General features: G+C 38.7%; 1 protein-coding gene across 1 annotated transcript in view; it reads right to left on the bottom strand.

Moving 5' to 3' along the window:
- Window positions 1–4591: 4591 nt before the first annotated feature.
- Window positions 4592–16923, bottom strand: part of ATP8B4 (ATPase phospholipid transporting 8B4 (putative)) — a 215325-nt gene continuing 202993 nt past the window's right edge. The window contains exons 25-28 of the mRNA XM_063449017.1: window positions 15642–15887; window positions 13553–13691; window positions 11043–11173; window positions 4592–8546 (exon numbers count right to left, since the gene is read on the bottom strand). Coding sequence (XP_063305087.1) covers window positions 8265–8546; window positions 11043–11173; window positions 13553–13691; window positions 15642–15887 — 798 coding nt within the window. The 3' untranslated portion in view covers window positions 4592–8264. The remainder of the gene's footprint in view (window positions 8547–11042; window positions 11174–13552; window positions 13692–15641; window positions 15888–16923) is intronic.

The following is a 16923-nucleotide window of genomic DNA, read 5'->3' as shown; positions in this document are numbered from 1 at the left end:
ACCACAAAATTAGAGTGGCCACCAAACTCTTACAAAAAACGGTAGGTGAGGGGGGCTTGGGAATGCCTAACGTAAAGGCGTACTACTGCGCCACGCACCTAGCGGCCATAGCAACATCACACTCAGGGAAAGAACCACCTCAATGGGTGTACATAGAATCGCAATGGTCATGTAAACAAGGGATACGCCACCTGTACTGGACACCCCACACACTACGCCCACAATATCCAGACATGTTGCCACCGACAAGGATACTACTACAAACCTGGGACAAGGCCAGCACCTCGACAGGTGGGCACTGCCCACATATAGGTAATATGCCAATAATAAGTATCCAGGCAAACATCCACAATTTCGATCACACACCATGGCTAGCAGGGGGATGTACGCACTTGCGACAGGTGTGCGAAAGGGGCAAGATCCTACCGTTCCCAATCTTACAATCCAAGTTCTCCCTGTCAGCTAAACAAATTTTCCCATACCTACAACTGAAATCCTTTGTGACCGCCCTACCACTACACGAAAACCCCGAACCACAGCCCACCAACCCCCTAGAACAACTGTGCTTGTCAGACATGTTACCTAAGAAAATCATATCCAAACTATACTCAACACTAACAAACGCCCATGACGACTCGCAGAGTGACTTCAGGGTAAAATGGCAGACTGACCTAGGACATGAGTAGCAGGGGCTACTTTTCATGCACCTAGATCTCTGGCAAAAACCAGAGAGGCAACTAATATTCCAAACACTTATAGCAGCGGTGACACTGATAGCCAGAAACTGGAAACAACCCCACCCGCCGACCAAACAAGCACTAATTAACCAAATCTCCATGAACTGGGAGTACGAAACCATGGCTGGCAAATATCTCAAAGCAAACCACACAATCAGGGAAACGCACACAAGGTGGACGAATTACCTGGAAGGGCAAAAACACATACGCGAGAACAGGGGGCACTCACGGGAAGATGAGATTCTCAAGTTACTGAGCGAGGACTAGAAAAGCAGAGACCAAGGGGGACGAGCGATGGGGAGGGAAGCACCCCCCACTGCAACTAACCCAGGCTCGAGCAAACTCAATCACTCATGGACACTAAGGTGAATACTAAGCCACACATGAGCTCTTGTCAGGCAGAACCTCGCAGAGCAGACGCGCAATTGATGATATTGTTGTTGTAAATAACATAGTTTACTATTTGTTACCCTACTACCCTTCACCCCTCCCCCTTCACCCAATCGAAGTGAAATAAGACAAGGGCCCGACATCCAGATTAAACCCCAGGGACAAACGATAGAATAGCGGACATACAGGAAGGAGCTCACAACTCCACCGAACATAAATGAAATAACAGCACCATAAGAACCTGCAATGCACCCCAGGGTCACTGACGATCTTAACAAGATATACTGAAAAATACTAATAGGCGGTAAAGGTGGATTAAACTAATGTAAAAGCATGTATGTCGTGCACCTGCAGACAAACGCACCATCACTAGAATGATGGACACAAATGTGAAATGCAAATGTAATTCAGTGTTGGATGTAAATCCCTTCCCTTCTTATCTTCTGTATCCCCCCCCCCCCCCCCTTTACATGTGGAGTAAAAATTGTCAAATTGTCAAATTGGAAAAATAAAAACACAACCAAGACTGCTGTAAATGCCCAACATGAATGTAAATTATGTATTGCATAGTTTTACCCACCCACTCTCCTTTTGGTACCCCTTGTTTTAATACATGGAAATAAAAATTGTCAAATTAAAAAAAACAACAACGTGTGTAGTGTAATTTTTCTGACCATCATCAAAAAAAAGCAAAGGACAGGAAAGTAAAGTAAGAGAAGCAAAAAAAGAAGAGGAAAGAAGGAAAATGGTGAGAGTTGGAGATAGAAAGAGAGAGGAAAAAGTAGAGTAGAAGAAAAACTAAAGTGAGGGTGGAGAAGGTTGCTCCCACTCCCTACCCTCCAGCAGAAGGTGGCAACACCAGCTTTACGTACCCAGTCACCCACCAGATGAGCTATTCCACTCCTCCAGCCCTGTTAACGTCTGGTTGGGCATATGTGTGAAAGTCTGCAGAGGACAAAAACTTCAGCCAGTAAAACAACCGCCTCACGCTGGTGACAGCATTCACTGTATCCATCTGTCTCGCCTGCTCGAAGCAGGCCATCCACTGAGATAGGGGTGAGGCTGAAGACCATTATTTATTAAACATCCCAGTGTCCTCCCCAGCCCGTACCCATGGGCCGTGGGTGGGAGATATTTAAATATAAATATATAATGCTTCTCACGGAGATCATTTGATTGGAATAAAGAAGCGTTTTACCACGCATGCGCATCTGGTCCACAATCCCTATATGAAAGGCATTGGGTTGGATGAGTACGCAAAATACATCAGCAGGGTGGACAAAGGTGAACTCTGTTCATAGCAATAAAAGGAAACGTATAGCCCAGAGGAAAAGATTATGATTTGCAGGAGTATAGGTTACTTAAAATGTGCAATTCACTTTTCTGACACTTTTCAGTTTAGTGAATAACCCTGATATTGACAGAAGTCAGTTGTATTAACAGGGGATGTAGATATTACTAGCAATTTGTGAAGACCTCATCTAGCATTTTCAAAGGTATGGATTTTAGTAAAGTCTGTGGTGGACAATGTTTCTGCTAGGGCTCTGGTGTCAGCATCAATATAATTTTACATCAGTTTTGTTAAAAGGACACAATGCTCCATTGCTCAAATAAAAAAAAAATATATAAAAAAAAAAAGAAAAAAAAAGTTAAAGTTACTGTTTAGTACATGTACCCCAAATGAAAACATGCATACATTTAAATGTGTTTCATTGTGGGTATACCTAAAAACAGCTTGCAAAAGCTGATGATCTTGTCTTCTGCCTTTGCAAGCCCTCCCCTTCTAACCCTGCCCAGACTTTCTTTAGCTGTCCACTTACAGACTTCCAAGTGAGAAGTCTTTGCAAGGCAGGCACTTTGGGCAATTGCTGCCTCTTATGTTTAGCCCCACTGGGCTAAACAAACCAGGAAGTAATATGACATGTCTGTTTGACAGCTGGGTGGGGGGCAAGGGAGGAGGTGTAACAAGGTTAATTTACAAAAGTGTCAAATTCTACTGAAAACTGCACTCTTCACATATAAATCATATCTGCAAGTTGTTCTTTATGGGTCTAAAAAGTCACTTTAAGGCCACTTAATCATAATTCTGATGTTAATTTCCTAAGCTGAAAAGCAGATGTGTATAACGTAAGATAATCAAAGCGTGGAAGAGACTGAGAACTGAAAATGATTCAAATGTTATTTGAGAACTTTAGAAAGTACAGAGTGGTCCTCTGATTAGCAGATTTTTTTGGGCTGTGTTCAAATGAATCTCTCAGCAGCTCAGAGCTATCAGGGCTAGACGTGTATAATAAGAGTAGGAAGCAGCCTGTAGGTGCTATTCTAACTAGGGTGTCTACCCTAATTAAAATGTCCCCATTTTAGCTATTTTGAGATTATTTTTTTTAATAGTGGTAATTGAATGTTTTCATTATTTGCAAAAAGTGAAAGTGCGAGACATACGGTACTTCATGAATCTTTTGCACATCCTCCAAATCGTTTTAGAGAGAAGTAGGGGCACACAAGAATTCTTTGCCTATAACCACTCAAGGTCAAAACCTAGACCGCTAATCTACTATTTGTATTTTTTTTTTTTTTTTTGCAGGGAAGGACAAGCTTTTTAAAATAATTACTGCTAGTTCACAATACACTAATAATTTATTTTCTAATTTGACTATTTTTTTTTAGAATGAAACTGTCCAGAAGTCTTGTTTTGTAAAAATGTGCAAAGCAAATAACAGTGAATTTAAAGGACCAATTTGGGCAGCATAACAATTTAATCAAAATTAAGTTGTTATGGTGCCAGGAGGTCCCTGTTGCTGGCTCACTTTAATAAGTGAGAAGAAAAGAAACATACCTTTTTCAAGACAGTTTTATGAATGGGGATTCACTGATTGGCTGAGAGCATCAGCTAGCCGCTCTCAGCCAATCAGCAGGCTGCTACCCGATTCTGCAAGTATCCCGATTTGGAGAAAATGGAAGGACAGAGAGACAGGGAGATTCAGTGCTGGAACACAGTTTTTTTAAGGTAAGCCAGTGCCAGGGACCTCTTGGCACCATACCAACTTAATTTTGCTGAAGTTGTTTCGGTGCCCAGAGTGTTCCTTTAACTGCAATCCTCACTTCTTCATATAAAAATAACACGCCACACATGAATAATTAGAAACAGTATATTTGTAAAAAATATTTTGCATATAAATGATTTAAATAACTTATGGAACACTATGTACATATGTAAACCTTATTTTACAAAAGAGTGCAAACTCTTTGGTATGACATCATGCATATAGACAAATTTGCTGTTTTATTATTGCACGAAACAAAAGCCAAATATTTTATAGAAATCTAAACTAATCTATACAAGTACCTGAAAAAACACTATTTCTCTTACTACAAGAATAAAGATCGACATGTTTAAATATATATGCATATATATATATATATATATATATATATATATATATATATATATATATATTAGGTCTCTTAAATGTTGATAACGTTTTGATTTCTGCAAATACAAAATGGATTAACAAAAAAATCCAGATTTGTTTTAAAAACATTACAACTGTCATTGAATGCAAAAAAAAAAAAAGGGGGGTGGGGGAAACTTGTGATAATGTTAAACTTGTACATGTCACATGTCTTGGCTGTTTCACTCAGCACTTAAAGGTGAAGGCGAGTAACCCTTTCTTTGCTAGAAAGGTGGACAATGAAAGGTTTAATGCTGACTTCAAGCAGTAGATCTGGAATGAAATACAGCAGTTGTGTTCCAATGGGGATTTCCATAAATCGCGGAACACCGAGGCATGTTATTTCAGAAACACTGGAATAGAGAGTGCTAAAGTGTGAGCAATGTTGGTCTGGAAATTGTAGGTCAACTGTCAGGGCATATGCTGCTCCCCTAGCTGATTAGTAAGGATTAATGGAAGCATAACCTGTGAGTATGTACAATTTCCAATGCACTGAAAAGCATACAAAAATCTCTTAAAAACAAAGAAGGTGCAACACCTTTAGACAATGATATACCATAAACCATGAAATTCTGTTTGATACAGAACAGCATTCGAAAAGTTAATTGTTTACTGAATGTTTAAAATGACGTTATAACCCCAGAATATTAAATTGACTTGGATTACGTTGTAGATCAAACCATTGGTTCATGTCAGGAGTTAATAGTGTAGCGATTCTGGGAGAACACTTGCCCTATTGTAAATTAAAGGCAATACACTTGAACAATGTAGTGCAATGGATTGCAGAGTGTGTTGGTGATATAACTTTGTGTTTTGCGTTATGGGTTTCAGTAACTGAGGTCTGTCTGCCTTGTCATTCAGGCTATGGAGCCTTAATAAAATATCTTTACTAGCATCAATAAAAAAAAATAGATTGTCTGAATTACTACTATATCTAGTAGTAATGGGAGATATCACTGTCGTTATTGCACCATGTTGGTTTAGGTGGGAAAATACATGAATAATAAGCTGACTTATGTTATTGTAAACCAGGGGTGTCAAACTTCGTCCATCCAGATTTTTTTAAACTACAGTTCCGAAAATTGTAGCAAAAGGTGGAAGTTTTTTTTCTGGGAAATGTAGTCAAACAAAAAAAATGAAGGGCCGAGGGTAAAGGATACCCTTGTTGTAAACATTGGAGCTGCATGATTAGATACTACACTTGCAGCCTCTCCTGATAGGGAATGTGTGTTCTATGTCAGTACTTACATTTCACAGAGACATTAAATTGTAGGTGTTAAGGCCTGTTAAAACCATTGTTCAGGTCTGGAAGACATATTTCTCGTTCAAAGATTGGAATTGCCACGTTCTGTATATCTCAGCTTACAATGATGGAGTTATAGACTGCCTGATGACTCCCACTGTCCGTCCCTGCCCTAGTGTAACTCATGGATCATAAAATATAGATGGATTTTCTACGGTAGCAAGAAAAAGAAAACATATGTAAGCCACGCTAGCCATGGACAGTGATTATTTCAGTATTAAACCAGTACTTTATAAGAAACCTGCCACTTCAGTACTAAGTAACAGAGCAACTGCACACCCTCCTAGAAAATCTAAAGACTTTTCTATACACAAAGCCCTCCCTGGATGTTAAGTGACATTCATTACAATTCTAGATTATTATGTTTAAAGGGACACTCCAAGCACCACATTCACCCCTTATTGTCTGATGTAACTCTGAGATAATTGTGATTTATCATTCCCTATTCTATACCCCAATGCTCTAATCTTTATATGCTGTAATGACAAAGGAAGATTTCCCCAGGATGGTGTAAGATTTGGGCTTTGCAGATTCCTGACGGTTTTGTCAAACTGACTGTAAACATTCTGACAAACACCAAAGGGACTTCATACAGGTTCATATCAAATAACCATTGAACTAAACTAAAATGGTTATGAAGCTTGGAGTGTCCCTTTTACCAATTTAATACAGTACGTGTAGAGATATTTCTAATGCCCTTATTCATTCTGCGGCTGAATCCCTGCAAATAAAAAATGATTCACCCTCTCAAAAAAATAAATATACATATATATGAAATAACTTCACTGTAGGACCAATGGTAGACATTTGCATTGTAGTTGACTTATGGGAAAAGGAGCTCAAGAGAAGCTGGTGGTGGGCATCCTTACTCTTACACATAAATAGATGAGATATCAGTAAAGTTGCAACAATGCAGAACAATTTATACAAAAACTGCTATCCCCTGAGTATGCGGCTTCCTTGTTATTCAAACAAAGGGAACTAAATAATCAGATGAATATTTACAATCTAAGTGGGTTACAGTAACATCAGTAAAGATGTAAAATATAATGGTTTTTAGGCAATGAGGAGGTGAAGGCCACTAAGACGTTTTCCAAGTCTATTAATGTAGATGGTAGTTTGATTTAATGAAAGCCAGATTAAGGCTTAATGCCTCTAAGTATGCCTATGGCACTCGGTGGAGTAAGACATATCTGAAGACACAACTGGCTCAATCTGAGCTATTACTATTTTTTTGTCACGTGATAACTTCACGGCTCGACATTGACATTCATAGTGCTGAAAAGGCTGAGATACAGAATAGTGACATTCATATTGTATTATTAGGAATGTATCACGCGCCATCTTGAACAAACCAGGACTCCAAGGCGCTTTAAATGTTACGCATTAAGATTCCCCAACTAACGTACCTTTCAAAATAAAAAACATAACTGGCTGTCTCACTCTACTTTACAAAACATCGAAAGGACAAGGACGTGGAAAGAAAAATATTAACATGTTGTACATTACTGGTTTACAAGTTAAGCACTTAAAGGTGAAGGCGAGTAACCCTTTCTTTGCTAGAAAGGTGAACAATGAAAGGTTTAATGCTGACTTCAAGCAGTAGATCTGGAATGAAATACAGCAGTTGTGTTCCAATGGGGATTTCCATAAATCGCAGAACACCGAGGCATGCTATTTCAGAAACACTGGAATAGAGAGTGCTAAAGTGTGAGCAATGTTGGTCTGGAAATTGTAGGTCAACTGGCAGGGCATATGCTGCTCCCCTAGCTGATTAGTAAGGATTAATGGAAGCATAACCTGTGAGTATGTACAATTTCCAATGCACTGAAAAGCATACAAAAATCTCTTAAAAACAAAGAAGGTGCAACACCTTTAAACACACATCGGTAAACCTGAAAAAGAACAACATTTTGTATTACCAATAAAAAAAAGAGCCCAAGTAGTCCAAATCATTGAAACTCTCGATTGCTCATTGTTACAAACAATGCCTTTAACATTCAACGAAAAAAATTAATTGTTTGAACAGTTGTTGGTCAATGATATAGTCTTTTTTTGTATTGTTATAAAGCACTTGGCTGCCTTTTTCACAGTAAAGAATTGTCTTTTGATGCTTTCTCTTATGTGAGGTGAACCTCCGACATTGCTTGGTACGGTGTGCATTTTTTTTCGGCCAAGTATTTCTGTATTCTTATAATTAGTCCTTGTATGTCAACACATGTTACATTCAACAATCTTCTCCATGTCACGGGTCTCATTCTCTTTAGTAAAACCATAGATGTTTGACTCTCAAGCAATGAGGGACACAGTGCAACGATATGGCCACAGCTCAACGAGAGCTCAACAAAAACAAACGAACTTGGTATCAACAGTTTTTGTACTTCATAATTTTGAAGATTTGTCACTGCTGAAACTATTGAAATTTTCTGCAGTCTTCTTTCGTAAATTTTCTATCCAGCTTGTGCTGCTTAGCATTGTTTTTGTTAGTCCTGAGGAGGAGTGAGGATCATTCACACGCATGTTTTTGCCAGATGTAATAAGTTCCCCGTAACCTTCCTGATGAGCAAATGCATATCCTGACCTTCTGGAGCTTGTTCTGTGTATCCTACGCATACGGTTCTCTAATGGTTTCCTCTTCTTCTTAGCTTGTTGCAAATATCGCACCTAATAAAAAATAAAAAAAATAAAAAATAAAAAAGCAATAATTTAGTTTCTGCAATTGTAATATATATATTTATATTCCAAAAAGATTGCAGTAAGATCAAACACAACAAAGTTCCCCAGTGCAAACACAAAAAGTATTGTTATGCATCACCTGCATATCACAAGCTGGACTTTGTAAAGAAATCTTGTTTCCACAACAATCCCAAAGTTCCCAGCTTGACATGCAAATGAGCACAGACAGGAATTGTTTCGGACTTCATAGTGCATTTCTGCAGGTACCTCATTCTAGGACCCTATTTAACCTTGCACTGCAGAGAACCCCAGGATTCCCAAGTAAGTGGGTTAACTTTATAAGAACAGACACTAGGTTGTTAGAGCAGGACATGACAAAATAGGGTACATTGGCATTGTTGCAGGCTGGTGCAATGTATGATTATATACTGGGTTTTAGGGAACGTAGCATTATGATAGTGTTTCCCTACCTATGTAGGTGCCCACCCTCCTTGCAGGGGTTTACAAGTTGAGCTTTACTTATCTTACATCCCTCGAAGAAAGCAAGCCAAATCAATGCTTTCCATGTGTGCAAATCAAATGCTTTCTAGGAGTCATTTGAGTTATAACCGAATTTAACTTGGTTATAGCTGCGGATGCTCCTCTAGTAGCTGCCAGGAGGAAGACAGCCATTAGAAGAGTGTTATTCCTGCAATGAAAACAATGCTCTTCCTGCAAACGACGATGCTTTCACTTGTAGGGTTAAAACTACAGGGGCATAGCATCCAGACCACTTAAATGACATGAAATGGTTTGGGTGCCTACAGGGGCTTAGAAACCAGTTTATAGTAAAAAAAAAAAAAAAAAAGGAGTGCTGGATGCTGTATGTTTTGTGTGTGCATGTATAAATGTACACTCTAATTAGAGTTCAACTACTGTGATAATACAACAGGATTTTTTTGCATAGATTTGCAAACATTTTACATCACACTTGGTTTCTTTTTAAATCTTAATTTTTTTCAAAACTAGCATTGTTTTAAAATATAGAAAAACATGTCCGGAAGCATATTTAAAACATGTAAAGAAAGTAAGACCCAATGGACACCTAAAAGACGTAAATCAGGTATTCCATATCCTGGTATGCAGCACTGTGCGTTTGGTCGATTTCTATGGCCAGCTTGTTATGCTGATCAAAAACACTGGTGATTTGCATAAACAGGGTGCTCAAACACAATATCGATAGGCTAAAGCAAAGCTGATAAAACACAATGTTGTTATAAAGTATTTTATCATTATGACAGGGCTCAAAATGTCCACTGTACACTAGCCAATGGCAAGTAAAAATTCAGCCATGGCAAGTAGAAATTCATGTCTGTTTAGTGTACCAGGGACCCTCCAGGCTTGCAAGTAACTTTTAGGCCTGGCTAGTAGTGTAGGACTTTTTCTTTCACATGCCATTGTGATAAGAAGAACACATGTCCGAAATATTTTCTTCCCTTTTTTTCTTATTAATGATGAATACTGTCCATTCCCCTTAAGTGTACCTATTAAGAAGGAACATTTCCTATTTGGGTCTAAAATCCTCTATTCCTCTTTTTTTATCATAATGTCCCTCATTCCATGTTTCTGTGTGTGTTTAAATGTATAACTTAGCTAAACCACAATAAATGGATAGTGTGTAAATAGGATACACTGTTTTTGTTCTACATTACGTTTTTGTTGTATAAACTGTTATTACTAAGTCAACTAGAAATTCAGAACAGAACCGGCCATGGCCACACCCCAACTCACACCCAGTGGTGTATTTTGGAATTGTGCTGCCCTAATCACGACTAAATTCGGGCACCCCCAAAATCTAAATTTGACCCCCCAATTCATGTCAAGGCCACTTTTTTGACTGACAGACACATGCCCTCATTGATACATGCACTGATATACACTCACTGACAGATACACAGTCATTGGCACACACATACAGGCATAAGCACACACTGTTTAACCAACACACACTTTCACTGACAGACACACACTCTTACTGACAGACACACACTCTCAGATACACATAAAATGACATACACAAACTGACACACTCACAGGCACACCCATTCTTACTGAAAGACAAACACTTTCACTCACTCACAGACACACACTGACAGCTACACTCACTTACTCACTCACTCACAGTAAGGTGGACAGCCCCAGAACATGAGGCAAACAAGGCATTTGTCTTGGAGCTTGGGGTGGCATTTTTTGGCGCCCCTCCTGAAAGTGCCGCCCTAGGCAAATGCCTTGTTTGCCTTGTGGTAAATACATCCCTGCTCACACCCCTAAAATGAAAGTGCCCCTCTTTGTCCAACTGAAATGTTGGGAGGTATGTGTTACCTTTCTACTTGGGATATTTTTGTTTAACCGTACTCTCGTTTATGAGCCTATGAGCCATGCATCAATTAAAGTCATATTGCAATTTGATCTTACCATAGCACAACACTGACATGGTATCCATACCTTATCACTTAATGTTGGTGTTAGATCCACCTTCAAGAAGCGAAATGTAAGCACAGGCATGACACAAATCACAGTGGTTAAGAATATTACAAGCCAAACACTTTTCTGACTTAAGGAGTTTCTGGCATTTCCTGTTGATAGAAAAAGGCAAGAATGTAGTTAGCCCGTACAAAGGAAAATAAGTACATTGTACAAACACATGAAGTTGTTAATTATATCCCAGCAAGTTAACAAGAGACAAGCAACTGAGAGAATTTTTAGTGCTGGCTGGTAGGTGAATATTTGTCTGTCTGTCTGTCTGTCTAAAACACTCCACAAAGCAGTCACACTCTAAAGACTTTCTTCTAATCTAGTCTCTCTCTCTCTCTCTCTCTCTCTCTCTCTCTCTCTATCTCCCATCAATGTCCAAAACTGTTAATGCTTGGAGTAAAAATATGGAACTATGCTTATAAAAAAATAATAATAATAAAGTAGGAACTATGGCTATAACCACTTGCACTAGCTGAGATATAACATGTATTTACCTGGAGGTGAAAGGTTATTTTTCAACAAGACAAGAGTGATTATGGTGCTTAAAGGGACCCTTTAATAATCTGTATTAGTTGTGTATGAGGTGGCATGGAGCTTGTCATTATTTCTAATTTGTCTATGAAGACTGGTTTGCTTTGTTTTAAAATGCTTACAAAACACTACAGTGTTAGGAAAACAAACCTGTATACCCAACGCTATAGTGTCCCTGTTTCTACTTTACACAGCCCCCCGCTGTTGCAGTAGAAATGTAAAATATTAAGGTTTTACTTACCTTTTTCCAGCACAGAGACTCCCCTGAAACTCCTCCCCGCCTCCCACAACATCCAAGAGGAGCACTGGGGACCCAATGTTTATGTGCAGTAAGCATTCAAACTTCCACATAGAAAAGCATTGATTTAGTGCTTTCTTACGGGAGCTTCTGCATCATGTCAGTGCAGTGGAAGAACCTCTGGTGGCCATGAGTATGACGGAGGGTTAAAAGGACAGGGACACTGCACCCAAACCAATTAATTGAAGGGACACTCCAGACCCTTAAAGCAGTTCATTTTGCTGACATGCTTTGCTTTATGTGTGAAAAAGTGATTCCTCTCTATTTTTCACTATTATAATTAAGATTTTGTAATTTCACAGAACATAAATTAAAGACAGCATAACAAGAGATCACGCATTTGCAATGTGCTGCAAAGTTATTTTGGAAAAATGTTTTATCTCAAGTCATTGGTCACCCTTCTGAGCACACCACATTTGAATAACCCTAAGCCAATTATCACATAAGGTCTTTTTCTCTTGCCATAATTTTATAAGTAGAATTTTGTGTTTCAACAGACAATTAAGATATGTCCTTTATCTTGCTCTCAGGCAAATAGACCTGTCAGTCTTGGTTTGTGTAACTCAGGGGAGATGAACTCACGAGGCAGGCAATTAATCAGAGCATCTGCCTTGCAAAGACTTCTCATTGAGCTGCATTGGGATGTCTTTGATTGGACAATCACAGAAAGTCTGGGTGGAGTTAGAAGGGGAGGGCTTGCAAGGGCTTCAGAGATCTGTAACTTTTGCAAGCTATTGTTAAAATTAAAGCCCAATGAAAAAAATTGTAATGAAATGCATGCCTGTTTTCATCAGCAGTATATGTACTAAACAGTGATTTTTATTTTATTTGGGCAGGGGAGTGTACCTTTGAGATGAAGTGGTCTCGGTGACTATAGTGTTAGAAAACCTGTATTACAAATGCTATAGTGCCCTAACTGTAAATTAGTATTTTCAGGAAAAACCTGAAAACAAGTTTTTTAGTTCCCTTTTTTCAGTGCTGAGACTCCCTCAGCATTGCCAACCAGTCCACCACCCGGAACGTCACTCTCAAACCCATGGCCAAACCAATGCTCCTCAAATTGAAGCATTGGAAACTGTCTGACAGCCACTTGATGTATGTTTAACCCTGCAATCTAACCACTGTAGCGTCTATAAAAACGTTCTATATCGCAGCATTAAAAGGATAGGGCATCCCTGACCTCTTTATTGAGACTATCCAAATATTAAACTCTACTCTTCTGTGAGTCCGTAATTTGCATAAAAGTTGGAGATTTCACTCTTGTTTTGTTTTAACTCAGGGGTTAGAGACATAAAACCCTCTGATTGCTAGACTTGGAAACTGTACTTTACGGTGAGCACTGTGTGCAATACATTAAGGCACAGTGTGAGATGAAGTGTGAGGCTTGTTGTCATAAGACTGTGACACATGGAAATCAAATGACAGAAAAATAACAGTGCAGCACTGTGCAAAATCTTTGAATTTGTATTTATTTAATCAAAACCATTTTTATTCAATAGTTTTAGATTTAGAACATGAATGCCATGGCAACCATTGACCATTCATGCGTAACACTACATAAAACATGAAGCACATATTATATCAGTATTTCTTTATCATTCACACAGATCGCTTTTTCTATCCTTACACAGTGCCCGATGACACAGCTTACCTACAAAAGGAAAATGACTGGGAAATATATCGAAAATACCATCCCCATGCATTGCAAACAAAATGGAGAAATACACAGCCAGGCTGCCCCAGATAAAGAAGTGGTTGATAGCTGTCCAGTAACTGGTGTCCAGACCAATCTGAAACAAGCAAGAGTAACAGTTAAGTCACATTATAATACAGCTTCTAAACCCACAAACTTGCCATGAACTGCCAGCATGTTGTTCCTGAGATCTATGATATTTGGCAGGCGTAAAATAGGACATGCTCTTTGTGTAGCAGTGGCATGTGTGTCTGACCCTCTTTTGTGCGTACACGGCAAACTGACTTAGAAAAATAATTGAATCCACTGCTATAGCCGAGCATACTGCCTCTGAAAGTCCACAGTCATATACCAATGTGTAGCATATTACAGAGGAAATACAAAATAATATTACAAACTTGTCACAAACACAGCAGACCTGAAAGATTGATTTCCAAAACTTTTTTTGGAATGCAAGGCAAAATATTCAAATAAACACAGATGTACATTTTTGAGATTTCAATCCAGAATGTTTTCTTCTACTGATTGATAAAAAGGCGGTAAAACAAACTAGTGACAACATTTCCAACTGCATTTAATAGAATAGTCAAAGTTCATACACACTACAAAAAAACAACAACCTATTACTGGCATAGTCAATCATTCTTTTAATGAAAGGAAAAGTATTTTCTTTACTTTGCCTTACATTATGTCTTTCACTGAGAAACATCATTATATTTCCTCTACCCAGATCCAGACACTATAGAATCAATGTATCATCCTGGCCAGTAATGACAAACTGCAGGATTCTAATGTATTTCCATAGATTCAGCCAATGACATTTTACATGTAGTAATTCACACACGGAGGATACCGCACTCACACTTAGGAATCCAGGTGCTTATCATGGCCAGGGTTTGCAAAACCCAGTTAAGTATTGCTGCAGGAAGGCAGGTTTATTGGAACAAAAAGTGCAACGTTTTGGCCTACACAGAGGCCTTTATGAAGCTGGATAAAGGCCTCCGTGTAGATCGAAACGTTGCACTTTTTGTTCCAATAAACCTGCCTTCCCGCAGCAATACGAAGTGCCTGGACCTAATTTATTCTACTGACATTTTACATGGCATCACAACATATCACAAATCCTTCATTTTATCAACTTTGTTTTACATATCACAATGTATACGAGGACAGTTAATGGCAGTATATGACCTTAGTAAGCCTCTACACAGAAAGCCAAATACAGAGCAGCACGGTGAGGTCTCCACACAGCTGATTTTTGTGGGGTAAGGCAAAGCCGTGGAGCTAAAACTCTGATCCTTTCTCTTATGCTCAACTTCATTCACAGCAAAGTAGAATATTAAGAAACTAAATTCTGAAAGAATATGCTGCAAAGGTAATTATTGAGAGCATTAAAAGGGTTGTTTTGAGCCATACATCAAACAAACTGTCTGTCCTGTACATTCTTTTTTAAGAAAACTTCTTATTTATTTATTATTTATTTATAAAATATTTTACTCAAAACATTGAGATTTCTCTCGTTTTAAAGTATGTCCTGGGTCCACAAAACAATGCACATCCTTGTAATTTTTTTACAATTTTTTATTATTAATAATTCACCTTTGAAGCCATTCAGGAGGGCTGCTGTGTAATTTCGGATTTGCACGTATACTTGAATATTGCAAACGTTAAAAGGCATTTTCTTTCCTTCTACAATATGCCTTTCTGTGTAAGTTAGTAGGCAAATGAGACCGCTTTAATGATTAGCTCCTTAGTTTAAATAAAGATTGACACAGCTCATTAGAGTTAATGGGTTAGATTGGTGTCTTCCTGTCTATGAAGTCATTATATGCTTCATTGCGATAATGAGGGTAAGCTGTATGTTTAATAAATAATTTACCAGCTCAAAACATCTCTCTCTCAACTGAGAAATGTATCACATGTAAACTATTAAGTCTAGATATATATAGTTAGCAATGAGTTGGTGAATGATCAAGATATGCCACACAGATCATCTTTCTAACAAATGTTGTGTTAGTAAGAAATGTAACAAAAGAAAAAAAATTACCTGAACACTGACAACTATAACCAGACTTGTGGCAACGGTGACAGCAAATGACTGATAGTCCGAAATGTGTTTCCCATCTTCACCAGCTGTATTAAAAAATGCCCCAAAGGGTACAAAGAAAAGGGCAAAAGAAGTATAAATCCCATGTGCAATACAAATAAAAAATCTGCGTTTGTTAAACAGTAGATTGAGCTGGCCTGGCTCGTAGAGTTTTGTGTAATCCATACAATTCTGTTCGTTCACGTCCTAAAAAAACAAACAAACAAACCATGATTTAAATAGTAGTCAAGTTATTAGAGCAAACAAATATAAAATATTAACATTGTGAGTTGTAAAAAAGTCTTGCAACAACCAAAACTAGTTAAAGAAAAATTTTAATCTGCACATAAGTAAATAAAATAAAACCGGCAGTGGTGTCACAAAACAAGAACAACAAAAAGTGCTTGAGGAAAATAAATCTAAGATAGGTGAGGGATTTTATTCGCAAAAAGTCAAACACGGGCAGTTTTTTTTTTTTTTTTTTTTTTATAAGTGCGGCAAGGGGAACCAATAGATCACAGGACTGTTTTAAAGTGATATTACTCACATCATTTTTTGAAATATTTTTTTTATAGAGGGAATCATGTGAAAACACACAGGATTGTAAATGAAAACTGTCATAGTTTTTATTAAAGGGACACTATAGTGACCCAGACCACTTTGGCTTAATGAAGTGGTCTGGGTGCCAGGTCCCTCAGGTTGTAACCCTTCAGATGCAAACATAGCAGTTTCAGAGAAACTGCTATGTTTACATTGCAGGGTTAAGCCAGCCTCTAGTGGCTTTCTTCTGGACAGCCACTAGAGGCGCATCTGCGACACTGGAGGCATATTATGCCTCCATCACGCAGAGCGCCCATAGGAAAGCATTGAGAAATGCTTTCGTATTGACAGCTTAAATGCGCGCGGCACTTGCCGCGCATGCGCATTCAGCTCGCTGACGTCGGCAGAGGGAGCTGACGTTGGCAGGGGAGGAGAGGTCACCAGCGCCGAGGGAGCCCAGCGCTGGATTAAGGTAAGCTGCTGAAGGGGTTTTTAGCGCCACGGGAGGGTGACCCTGAGGGTGGGGACACCCTCAGGGCACTATAGTGTCAGGAAAACCGCTTTGTTTTCCTGACGCTATAGTGATCCTTTAATCTCAACACTAAATAGCAAAAATACCTGATGTGCAGGCTAGGTTTATCAACTAAATGCAAACTTGTCTCAAAAACGCAAGCCCAAAGAAAGTATAAGTTCAATCTATCAT

Source organism: Pelobates fuscus, chromosome 3, assembly GCF_036172605.1.
Source record: "Pelobates fuscus isolate aPelFus1 chromosome 3, aPelFus1.pri, whole genome shotgun sequence".
NCBI lineage: Eukaryota > Metazoa > Chordata > Amphibia > Anura > Pelobatidae > Pelobates > Pelobates fuscus.
This window is presented reverse-complemented; position numbering and strand designations above follow the sequence as displayed.